A 13292-nucleotide genomic window follows, 5' to 3' on the forward strand; every position below is an offset into this window, starting at 1 on the left:
TTGCCTGTTCACGGCAAGAATAAGTATCCATTTTGTTCGAACTTTGAAATTACGTCATCAGCGACGAATACGTCACTACAAGATACGTATACCTTTGACGTAATAACTTTGGAATTCGCACGTGTACATTTGTTTTGATTACAATCAAAACGAAAGTAGATCTAAGCTTGAATGTAAATTTTATTTTTGAAATATTTGCTTTGTGATTCGTAACTAAAATAACCATGGTATTGTGTTGCTTAGTAATTGATGCATGAATTGGCGTCTCGCAGAATTACACGCCCCTGAGGAAGGCCTGGCAACAGGTCGAAAATTTGGGCTGCCACTTGACATTCTTTGTTTGGCTTTTCTTTTCCTTGAATTTGTTATATATATTTATATATACTATAGACATCAATTGGAGTACACAAAGCGGTGACTGCCACACATTTCTCACTGTTGTGTCAGCGTGTGGGCAGCAGGCAAAAGGAAGGAAGGAAGACAGGGTCAGCCAAAGGAAGCCAGGGGAAGGAACTCGAACAATCCTCTACATTTAAAGCTACAAGGCCTTGGTACTTGGTCTTCCCCGTATCAAACACAGTCATTCCGCACATACACTTGACTTTCCTCGTACTCACATACCACGCCAGTCAATAATGCAACTCCTCGCGTGTGTATCCGCTACTTCGCTTGCCTTATAACCCCCACCCCCCTGTTTTAAGATACCACCCCCCTGTTTTAAGATAACACCCCCCTGTTTTAAGACAACACCCCCTCCACCCCCCTGTTTTAAGACAACACCCCCCTGTTTTAAGACAACACCCCCTCCACCCCCCACCCCCCTGTTTTCAGACAACACCCCCCACCCTCCACCCCCTGTTTTAAGACAACACCCCCACCCCCCTGTTTTCAGACAACACCCCCACCCCCCTGTTTTCAGACAACACCCCCCCACCCTCCACCCCCTGTTTTAAGACAACACCCCCTCCACCCCCCACCCCCCTGTTTTCGACCGCCCCCTCTTGTAAGACCCTCTACCCGACTGATGTTGTGTTCATGACCGTTTAATGTCTGTAAATATACTGTCATTTTCAGACTCCCTCCTTTTTAAGGCCCGATTTTTCTCAGATTTGTGGAGGAAATGGACTGTAGCTCGCACTGATGTGTCAGCGACTCTTTCTAATCTGCATCACCGTGATACAGAGAAACACAATGTTACACATGCACACACTAGTCACAGGCAGGTTTAGAAAGAAACACCAAGTGTCGCCATATAATTATATGTTTGTGCATCGGTGGTATCCGTATCACGAAGGTCCGGGTTAGTTTAGAGAACACGAGTAAAGAAACTTCAAAACGTTAAGTAAACATTTCTCTGTTGGCTGTACTATGTGAGACTGCCGAGCTAGAGAGAGTTGGGTAGAGTGAACTAGGGGAAACACTTGAGTCATAATGTTATTGATAGCAACTCAACACATAACCGAGTGATGATGATGATGATGATGATGATGACGACGATTAAGATGATGATGATAATAAATCGTTGCTGCTGCTGCTTATGGCAAATTGATGTCAATGCTAGTAAATCGATCTTGATGATGATGACAACAATGATGATGCTGATCAAAAAGAACTAACAACGACGACCGTGATGGGGATGATGATATCCAGCGCAGAATAACTCAAGAGATACGTATGGGCTGACTTGACAAGTCGAGTTTTACGTCCTCTTGTGACCAATTTACCTGTTTTGGGACAGACCTATGGGGTGTACAAGTAAGATGTACAGGGGTGTACTATGGAAACACGTTATCTACCTTGCTTGCTTGCACAAAACCTGAGTGCTGTTGGTAATGAGATAAACATCCCCTGTTCTTTTTTTGTGTGGCAGAGCTGAAGCCGTGAAGCCGGGGGATCAGGGAGGCGGCATTGTGAGCAGTGGGAAGCTGGGAGAGAGAGGGCTGAGTGAACCACGCCGCCTTTCACACACACACACACACACACCGGCCGCTACACCGGAACGGGGATTTGTACTCTCACTCTAGCTTGTGTACAAGTCGGATTTGTGATTGGCATCGGCTTTCTGTTGAGGAAACATTTCCAGACCAGAGAAAGGGTGTGTCTGATGTGATTTGGTTGTGGTAAAAACGGTGTTTCTGTGGAAGAGATTCGTCAAGCACCAAGAAGTGGGCTGGTGTGTTTTGTGACAGGACAGAAACTTGCTCACTTTGGACTCCAACTTGTGCTATCAGTGAGATGACCGGAGAAGTGTGTTGGTGTGATTTTGAGAACTTGCTGTTTGAGTGCATGGGGAGAGTGTCGTTATCAGACACAGGATTGTGGTGTGAGCAGGTTGCCCCATGCAGGGTGCAGTGAGCGAGGGGTGAAATCAGTGCCAGTGACACCACATTTCTCCCTGCATGTCACCGAGAGAGTCGCGGACCAGGAAGCCCATTAGACACAACAGTCAGCGTGTGGATTTCTCTCTTCGCAAGACACTGCCGTTGTTGCCGCGCTATAGTGAGTTTGTGTATTTCTCTGAGTGTGTGAGAAGGGCTTTCACATGAGCCTATACATGCTTGTTTAAACCCAAGGTGTATACAGCGCCACTCCACTGGCCTGAGTGTGTGTGTGAGAGACTCGGAGAGGGCTTGAGAAAGAGACCGAGAGAGGGCGAGTCCGGATGAAGCGTGTCATGGCGCTGTATTGACAGCAATGATCGACCCTCACGACCTCTCGCACCCACTCCTCCTCCCCCCTCCATCCTCCTCTGAGGGCAATCAGTGGTCACAGGTAGCGCTCATAGTCTGATCGCCCCTCCCTTCACCCTACCTCCCTGTCTGCTCACAGTCAACATGCTGCATGTCGCTGGTGGTGGTGGTATGGCGAGGACAGCGGTCGTGGCTGTGACTGTAACGGTTCTGCTAGCGGCCCTAGTGACACCGTCGCTGCAGTTCACACTGGGGGGTCAGCCACTGAGCTACAGAGCGCGACCAGTCCACTGGGAGAGAGAGACGTTGAGTGATGAGAGAGTGACCTCACAGACAGCCATCACTGTTTCGGAATCCTTGAGTGATGACAGAGATTCTTCGCTGACAGCCACCACTGTCACTTCCTTACACGGGAAGCTGCGGTCCGCTGATAACACCGCCTTCAATCTCAATCAGCATCTGCATCCTTCTTCACGGGGCCAGGACCGTCACAGCGACAGGCTATTCGTGGTCACACAGACTGCAGACAGCCCACAGTCTGTGGCGGCCAAACAGAGCAGCCGTCAGTCGTTGCGTCAACACCATCAACACACAGAGGGCCGCGTGAGGCCAGGCTCCTTTCATTCAAACTCTCAAGATGTTCACTCCAACTTTCGCTCTCTATCTCACTCGGGATCTCTACTCTCGGGGCCTCTCCTTTCACTGGTAACGCGGCGAGCAGCGGGCACTGAGAGGCTGAGCGAGGGAGCCGGGCAAACAGGGCTCGGTACAGGGCTCGATACAGGGCCCGTAGCGCCACTTGGGAGCCAGCCAAGTTCACCGCGAGCCCTGCACACCAAGGCGGAAGGTTTGGCGAGGAGCAGGGGAGAGCGAGACAGAGACGTCAACACGCCATCACACGCCGAGTCAAGTCCCCGTCACCACAGTCACAGACCGTCAGACCCACAGAGACCTCAGGCACTAGCAAAGTTTTCAGCAGTCCAGGGAGGTGCAGCCACATCCCCCAGTTCCCTGCATCCCGCAGTCAGCCCTGACTCTCTTCCCATCACAGTCTACACGCCTCGTCAGGCCGCCAGTGTTGTCGGTGTGGGTGATAACAGGAAGACTGGTGCAGCACGAAGTGAAAATAAGTCGACACAGTCCCGTATTGTGGATGCGATCAGTGGTGTGGACAGCGTGTTGACCGGTCAGCCAGGGTCAGCGAGGCACCACCCTGCAGCCAGTGGTCAGCCATCTCACCAGGGTGTGGTCAATGGAAGACTGTCCCCGAAACACGACTCTACCAGTGGTCAAGGGTCTGACCAGTACAAAAGTGTAATCACTGACCCCAGCAGACAGGGTGCTGTGTCTGTGAGCGGTAAAGATCCGAGTCACGCTGTTGTGGTCAGTGTAGGAGGGTCTTCAGGCCAGGATTCCACCAGTGACCAAGGGTCTGACCACTACCAGTGGAGGAGTGAAGCCGGCGACCCCAGGAAGCCAAGTGGTGTGATTGTGAAGGTTAAAGATCCCAGCAAGACCGTGATCAACGACAGAGGGTCTTCGAACAACCAAGGCGGCGTGTTCCTGAGCGTGAAGGACCCCGGTGAGGGGGGGTCTCAAGGGGGTCACTGGGAGTCGCTGAAGCAGGGTGTGCAGGGCGCGGATAGCCAGACCCATGTCCCCAGGATGGTGCTGACCGTCATCGGCTCTCTAACGGCCGTGGTCGGCGTCATCGTCATGGCCGCAATCTTCCAGTGCTGCTGTCGGGGCCGCAAGCGTAGCGGCAGCGCCAGTGACGAGGAGGACTCGGCCAAGAAGGAACAACAACAACAACAACAGGAGCAGAGAAGTCAGCGGTCGTCTAGGTCCAAGTCACCGTCGCCGCTTAAAGCCACCAACAACATTGTCGACAGCCAGGACCTCAAAGGGTGGGTTGTGTGTGTGACTGCTGTGTTGGCTTGTGTAATTTGTGTTGTGTGATTGTTTGTCTCATAGCGATGTATCTGTCCTCTCTCTCTCTGATGGGGGGGGGGGGGGGGTATGGGGGTGTTCAAGAGTGCTGTATGTCTGGTTATTGTAGACAATCCGGAAGAGATTGACGGGAAGGGCGTGTGTGTCATTTTGCGCTGTCATCATGTCCTACTGGTAGTCGATGGTATTTAGGTGTATGATTTGTGTCGCACTGTCACTTCAGCAAATGAATAGAGAGAGAGTGAGAGTGAGAGAGAGAGTGTGTTCAAAGTCTTGTACTCCGTTCAAACCCATTTAGAATCAGTGTGACCTCAATCTGGCAGGAAGAAGACACAGACAGACGATGGGGGGGGGGGGGGGGGGCAACGACGAACATAAGGTAGTCACAGACCCCCGATTACATCAACATAAGTCCAAAATCTTACTTTAAAAACTCCTTTGGGGGCACACGACGGATAGCTATACAGTAAAAAACAACAAGTCGCGTAAGGCGAAAATACAATATTTAGTCAAGTAGCTGTCGAACTCACAGAATGAAACTGAACGCAATGCCATTTTTCAGCAAGACCGTATACTCGTAGCATCGTCAGTCCACCGCTCATGGCAAAGGCAGTGAAATTGACAAGAAGAGCGGGGTAGTAGTTGCGCTAAGAAGGATAGCACGCTTTTCTGTAGCTCTCTTTGTTTTAACTTTCTGAGCGTGTTTTTAATCCAAACATATCATATCTATATGTTTTTGGAATCAGGAACCGACAAGGAATAAGATGAAAGTGTTTTTAAATTGATTTGGACAATTTAATTTTGATAATAATTTTTATATATTTAATTTTCAGAGCTTGTTTTTAATCCGAATATAACATATTTATATGTTTTTGGAATCAGCAAATGATGGAGAATAAGATAAACGTAAATTTGGATCGTTTTATAAATTTTTATTTTTTTTTACAATTTTCAGATTTTTAATGACCAAAGTCATTAATTAATTTTTAAGCCACCAAGCTGAAATGCAATACCGAACCCCGGGCTTTGTCGAAGATTACTTGACCAAAATTTCAACCAATTTGGTTGAAAAATGAGGGCGTGACAGTGCCGCCTCAACTTTCACGAAAAGCCGGATATGACGTCATCAAAGACATTTATCAAAAAAATGAAAAAAACGTTCGGGGATTTCATACCCAGGAACTCTCATGTCAAATTTCATAAAGATCGGTCCAGTAGTTTAGTCTGAATCGCTCTACACACACACACACACAGACAGACAGACAGACGCACATACACCACGACCCTCGTTTCGATTCCCCCTCGATGTTAAAATATTTAGTCAAAACTTGACTAAATATAAAAAACAGGTAAGGCAAGGAGACTGTGTGGTGAGTAAGCAGCGAGGTCAGGTTCGAAGCACGCCAGTCAACACAGTCTACACAGCCTCTTCCTGCTTCAGCTCAACAGAGAAGCCTAAACCTTCCTTCAGCCCTCCCTGTTTACATGCTTACCCTAAATCCTCCCATCGCCTTTCAGGTAGCACCACAGCGGATTCGGCTAGCGACAGCCGTTGCGAGAGGTCACGGTTTTTTGCTCGCTCCGCAACACGCTGAATCAGAGACCGGTGTTTTCGTTTTTGTGCGCTCTCCCGTTACGGAAAATGGAAGCGGTACTGCCGGTCTTTCTAAGAAAGAGAGATGTAGTTCGCAGTGAGGAGGACGTGGTAACAGGTTTGGAATTGTGTGTGGCAGCAGAGAGGACCGCTGGTCGGGGCTCCATTACAGGCGCTCAGGACATCCGTGGCTTATGGCGGATATACCCGACTACGCAAGCAGCCAGAAATGAGTTGCTCATCAAAGGTATGAATGTTCGCAACTGTACATTGCAAGTGTCTCACACTAACCCCTTCATTCTGCGTGATGATTCTGGAACCGAAGAGCCGTCAACAAAACTGTGGGTATCAGATATTCCCATTTCAGTGGCAAACAGTGAAATTGAACACTCTATCGTGAAGACTGGCTGTGAGCTAAGATCGGCCATAAAACTCGAGTGTTACAGGGACAAAGACAACAAGCTAACAAGGTTTCAGACAGGGAGGAGGTTCGTTTTCATAACCGTCCCCAAAACACCCCTTGAGAAAACACTCGCTGTTGCCGGGTTTCAGGCAAAGATCTACCATAGGGAACAGAAGACAGTGAGAAAAGATATTGTATGTTCAAAATGCCTGCAAACCAACCACCATGTCTCTGTGTGTGAAAATGATGTGGTGTGCCTTGCTTGCAAGTTGGCGGGGCATAAGCGTGGGGACAGTGTCTGTGCTTTCTCCGGAAACAACACAGTGCAGAACATGACAGGACAAGACAGAGACAAACAGACGAACGCACAGACGAACGCACTGATGGTAGTGGAGGCTCAGTCTTCCATTGACACTAGTGCAGCCACACATGACAGCGCGCTGCACGTGCCAAGCGTTAGCAAAACTGACAAAGACGAACATGGTACAGACAAAACAAAGGGGAAGGGAGGTGGAGGTAAACAGGCGTTGTCAAGAGGGAGAAAAGAGCAGAAAACACCAGTCGACAGAAGACAGCTCACCCTATCCATGAGTATGCAACGCGTGGAGCACGGAAGACACCGATCAACAACACCCAAGCGTCGCCTTTCTGGAGAGAAGGACCGCTCACCCGTGGACAAGTTTCCAAGGCGTGATAAAACAGACAGTGACAACGGAGAAGAACAGGGGGAGGGAGAGGGATGGGTAGAAGGTGAAGGAGAGGTACCTGATGAAAGAGAGAGGTGGGGATAACGGGTTGTCAGTGTCAGGACTTGGATTTCGATTTTGGACTGGATTACGGACGAGCCCTTTGATCACGATTTTGGTATTTGGTCTGTGTAGACTTGATATGACTACGTTCACTACCAACGTATCATGCCCTAATGGCGAGTAAACTGCGTATATGTTCGTTGAATTGTAGAGGACTGAGAAACAAATGGAAAAGAACAACGTTGTTTAAATTTTTGAGAGAAAAAAAGTTTGATATTATTTGTTTGCAAGAAACACACATAAGTTGTAAAGATGTAATATTGTGGGAAAAACAATGGGGAGGGGAAGTATTTGCACAAGCTGGAACATGTTACAGTAAGGGTGAGGTCATTTTGACGTCAAAACATTTTGATGGAAAAATTGAATTAGTAAAAAAACAAGAACGGGTTGTTGTTATCTCTGTAGAATACAGAAAACAGTGCATTAATATTATAAATGTGTATGCTCCAAATGAATCAAATGAGAAAATGGCATTTTTTCATTCTATTAGAAATATTGTGGATGAACTTGAAACCGACCAGTTTATCTTATGTGGTGATTTTAACTGTGTGGTCAACAATGAACTTGACATGATTTCTGGCCGGCCTCATAGTAACAGAGAAATTGAAGTTTTCACAGATTTAACCAATACCTTAACTGACATATGGAGATACTTTCATGATGATGAAAAAGATTATACCTGGAACAGATTTAACCCCTTTGTTGCCAGGCGACTTGATTATTGTTTTGTATCTAGAGGAGTGTTGTTATCGTGTGTATCAGCAGATCATATTTGTGTCCCAAGTTCAGATCACAAAGCTGTTGTTGTCGAAATGAATGACAAGGATTTTATTAGAGGTCCAGGTTACTGGCGGTTCAACAACAGTTATTTGAAAAATCAACATTTTCTTGAACAAATGAATTCACTTCTGGATGTTTTGGTTGAAGAAGCCGAGAATGATGCCTCAGCAATAAACAGATGGGAATTGGCAAAAGTACAGATAAGAAATTTCTGCATTGAATTTGGTAAAAAACAGTCGTGTAATAGGAAAAATGAAGAAATCAGGTTACAAACCCGCCTAAGAGAACTGGAAAGATTATTGATTGATAAGATTGAAAATAATGGGTTGCAAACAGAATTACTAAAATTGAAACAAAAGTTAGAATTATTAGAACTAGAAAAAGCAAGGGGTGCACAGGTTAGAGCTAGGGTGAAGTGGATAGAAGAGGGGGAAAAAAACACAAAATTTTTTTGTAACTTAGAAAAAAGACAAAAGAAGAAAAACATTATGTCACGCCTCAGTACTGTAGCGGGTGATACAATAACCGACCAGAAATTGATTTTACAAGAACAAAAAGAATATTATACACTTTTGTATAGTCTGAAAACTGATTCTGAAAATACGGTAAAAGATAGTTTGGAATTTTTGTCGCAAGAATTTGTTCCACGCCTTAGTGAAGAACAGTCACGTTTATGTGAGGGGTTAGTAAATCCCGCAGAAGCAGCCGACGCTCTGTGTAGCATGAAAAATGGCTCGGCCCCCGGGGCTGATGGAATTTCTATTGATTTCATGAAAGTATTTTGGAGCAAGATAAGCAGATTGCTTGTTGATTCATTTAATGAATCATTTGAAAGGGAAGAGTTATCATATACGCAAAATCAAGGGGTGATAATATTGTTGCATAAAGGAAAAGATTTGGATAGAGAACGATTAAGTAATTGGAGACCAATTACTTTAACTAATACTGATTATAAGATTCTAGCTAAAGTTTTGGCAAGAAGAATGGGTTTAGTAATTAATGAACTAATCAGTGTAGATCAGGTTGGTTACCTAAAAGACAGAAATATATCAACAGTGATTAGAACGATTGACGATGCGGTTAATTACTTTAATGTTAGTGGAAAGGCGGGTTATCTGCTTGCCCTGGATTTTAAAAAAGCTTTCGACAGTGTATCAAAGTCACTACTTCTTAATGTTTTTGACAGATTTGGATTTGGATCTAGTTTTAAAAAGTGGGTGGAGATTTTGATAAAAGGTACTACAAGCTGTATAAATCATGGAGGTTGGTTATCGGAGAGTTTTAACGTATTTAGTGGGATTCGACAAGGTTGCCCGTTTTCGCCGTTGGCTTTCGTCTTGGCGGTAGAATTGTTGGCGATTAAGATAAGAAACAGCCCTATAGTTGGAATAATTACACCGAACATGATTAATCAGGATGGTACGGTCATAAAGATAAAACAAATGGCAGATGATACAACCCTGTTTTTAAAAAATCGAGATGATGCTAACATGGCAATGAACATATTGAACCAATTTAGCAAAGTCTCAGGGCTACAATTAAACTTAGATAAAACGAAAGCTTTAAGAATGGGGAGAGAACCAACGGAACCTAATCTGCCTTTCCACGTTGTTAAGGAGATTAAAATTTTAGGGATTAAATTTAGTAGTTGTAAAATGGCAAAAGACATCGAGGAAAACTGGAAATTCAAAATGGAGAGTCTTGATGCCATGATTAAACAGTGGAGTAAAAGAGATCTCAGTATACAGGGAAAAATAACAGTTATTAAAACGTTTATGACTTCCCCATTTGTGTATATTATGCAGTCTGTTGGTCTTCCAAAGCAAGTTCTCACACAGCTAAACACGAAACTATACAAATTTGTATGGCAAAAACAATATAGTAATAAAAAAGCTTTTGAAAAGATAAAAAGGAAAATTATGGAGTCTGAATATGAGCATGGTGGATTGAAAATGATCAATATGTTTGATATACAGAAAGTGTTTTATTTAAATTGGATTGGACGGTTGCATGAAGCAGGTCGAGAAAATTGGAGTGCAATCCCAAAATGGCACATTCAACAATTAACAGATTTTAATCACTTGGCAAAAATTAATTGCACACAAAAGGAATTACAAGGAATCGAAAAAGTTCAAAATGATTTTTGGAAAGAGGTATTTTTGACATATCTTGATAATAAAAATAAAGTAGGTTTAGAGGAAGTTGACAGAAATGATGTTGGTAATCAACTGTTATTTAATAATAGACTGATTCAGTTTAAAGGTAAAGTGTTGGATTTTGTAAAATGGCGCCAGAAAGGTTTTAATGTTATAAATGATTTGTTGAATGTTGAAAGAAATCAGTTTCTGTTATGTGAAGATGTTCAGATCACTGTGCAGCAAAACCCTGCAATAACCTTTTTTGAATACAACGCTGTGATGAATGCAATTCCAAAACAATGGAAAGATTGGATTGTAGACAACCCAGCACATATAGTTAATGTAGATATAATTGATGATGAATTGATTGTGTTTAAAAGCAAACCCAAGTTAATTAAGTTATATTTAAAGAAAAAACGGAATTATAGCATTGAAAAATCTCATGCAATCGATTTTTGGAAAAGAAAACTAGATTTTGTTTTTGTCGAACAGACGTGGTTGTTGCCACGACAGGTGACAAAAGAAGTGCGCCTGCGTGTGTTGCAATGGAAAATTTGTCACAATTTATATCCCACCAATATTTTATTACATAAAATGAAAGTAAGTCAAACAAAAAACTGTAACGAGTGCCCACATATTTTGGATGTCATGGAACACTTTTTCTATGAGTGTCCCCGAATTAGAAGGTTTTGGACTTATATTGAAAAAATGTTGAACAGTCTGACAGGTCGGGCTTTCTTTTTGTCTATTACAGATGTATTATTCGGAATCGAAAAATGTCAGGAATCAGCGTTAATTAACCATGTTTTATTGATAGCAAAAATGTGCATTAGCAAAGTTAAGAAAACTAAATCGCCTATTCCATTGGAAATTGTATTTCAACAAGAACTTGCGCTACGAAAGGTGTATCCCCATTGTCCTTAGCTAGATTGCTGTTGAATTAAAAAGTAATTTAATGGAAATGTAACCTGTAATGCAAAAGAAAACAAAATTAAAATTTCATTGAAGAAAAAAAAAGAAAAAAAGACCAATGAAGAAGGATATGCTCACCGCCCAAAAAGAAAGGAAAAAAAAGAGAAAAAAAAAAGAAAAAAAAGACAAAAGAGGCAAAAAAGATGGTTGAAGCAACCTTGCATGCAACTGAGGTCAAAAAAAAAAAAAAAAAAAAAAAAGGTAGCACCACAGCAGGTACAGTGTACAGGTAAGGCAGAGAGTAGAGGTAGACAGTACACGTAGACACGCTAATACCGCGCGAGCTTTACCTGTTGCACAAGCCGGGAATATAGGTCATCAGCCCCCCCCCCCCCTCCCCCTGTTTGGCAGGTGCTGTTTACGGCCTGGCATTCCAAGCTCATTAAAAACCTGACCGTGTTTCTGGAAACGCACTGGGAAGCCTCTGCTGTTGGCTTGCATCAGTCTAAGAATCTGTCGCTCTCTCTCTCACGCACACACACACACATACACAGCAAAGATTTGTTCACGAAGGGACCCTGCTAAAAAAAATCTGTCGGCCCCAGTGAATGAAATGAAAGCGGGGTGAAGCCTCAGAGAAGTGTGTACGGCAAAACAAGGAGCAAACGAGGACATGACAAGTGTTTCTTTTCCCGGCAAGCACACCATTTTTCTGTCTGACTGAAGAGGGGGGGGGGGGGGGGGGATAGTCAAAACAAGCTGACTCACTCTGTTGAGGGTTGTGTGGGGAGGAAACAGAGAGACAGAGGAAACAAGAGATCAAATCAAATCAAATTTTATTTGTCGATGGTTGTGGCATAAGCAATACAACGAGCTTTTTTTCAACCAGCCCTCGCCCAGAGAGAGAGAGGTGGGAGACAGAGGGGGGATAAGAGAGAGAGAGAGAGAGAGAGAGAGAGAGAGAGAGAGAGAGAGAGAGAGATATGCAGTCGAGAAGGTCAGATCCACCTCGAAGCAATGGAAAAATCCAGACAGCCACCTGAAAGGAATGTTTAACATGACTGAGCATCTACACAGTCCAACCCATCAGTGACACATTTCCTGTGACTCCACACTCGCCCTACTTGTCCGCTCCACTGACCAACAGTAGCCACTCACACACTAGCTCCCATTTCTGATTTGGTGTCCGCCTCAGAGATTAGCCCCCCCCCCCCCCCTCGTTCAGGCACACCTGGCTGTCAGGTGTGTGCACTCAGTCATGCTGCCCTGAACTCCCCAATTAAAGCATGAAGGGGGCGTGACCTCGGTGGCCACCGTCTGTTTCACGCTTCACTGCACCCTCATAAGGTCATCATCAAAAAATATAACCAAGCTTAACGTGTTCTTCTTCTTCTTCTTCCATATTGTGACCACGGTCATTTTGGCTGACCATTATGTCACATTATGTTCTTCTTCATTGACTCCATGAAACCAGACCATGGTGCATGCAACATCGCAAACAGGACTTTTGCTAAAAAAAAATCTGTCGGACTTGTTGATGAATGATCTCTGGAATCATGGGTTTGAAAAGGCCATTCCGCACCAAACCTACAGGGTCCACATCAAACACTAATTGAGCATTTCTGATGAAAGGAAACAGGCGCCGACACACCCATCAATGCACTTAAAGACTGGCTGCTAGGTCAGTGTGCATGGCAGTGAAACGACGGTTGCCTCGGGGCTTGCAAGGTTCCTGTCCCCCGGGGAGCCCTTCAGTTGATAAGTAGGGAGAGGGCGGTGAGGTCTATATCTCTATGGTCACTACACAGAAGCTGTAGGGAGAGGGCGGTCTATATCTCTATGGTCACTACACAGAAGCTGGCTGTGCACACTTATCACGTCCAAGCTGCCACTAGACACAGACTCAAGTGGAAACTAGACACAGACTCAAGTGGAAACAGCACGCTGCCCATTTGACCAAACGGTCCCACTGGACTCTCAGATAAAAGACTGAAGCAGTCGTATCTTTTGATAATT

General features: G+C 44.6%; 2 protein-coding genes across 5 annotated transcripts in view; one reads left to right on the top strand and one right to left on the bottom strand.

Moving 5' to 3' along the window:
- The window catches only part of LOC138959836 (set1/Ash2 histone methyltransferase complex subunit ASH2-like), a 73709-nt gene that overhangs the window by 32203 nt on the left and 28214 nt on the right, over window positions 1-13292 (bottom strand). The window lies entirely within an intron of this gene.
- Window positions 1-13292, top strand: part of LOC138959835 (serine/arginine repetitive matrix protein 5-like) — a 35382-nt gene that overhangs the window by 9833 nt on the left and 12257 nt on the right. For all 3 annotated transcript variants that reach the window (XM_070331471.1, XM_070331470.1, XM_070331469.1), the window contains exon 2: window positions 1871-4597. In XM_070331471.1, coding sequence (XP_070187572.1) covers window positions 2835-4597 — 1763 coding nt within the window. In that variant the 5' untranslated portion in view covers window positions 1871-2834. The remainder of the gene's footprint in view (window positions 1-1870; window positions 4598-13292) is intronic.

Source organism: Littorina saxatilis, linkage group LG2 (assembly GCF_037325665.1).
Source record: "Littorina saxatilis isolate snail1 linkage group LG2, US_GU_Lsax_2.0, whole genome shotgun sequence".
Lineage (NCBI taxonomy): Eukaryota > Metazoa > Mollusca > Gastropoda > Littorinimorpha > Littorinidae > Littorina > Littorina saxatilis.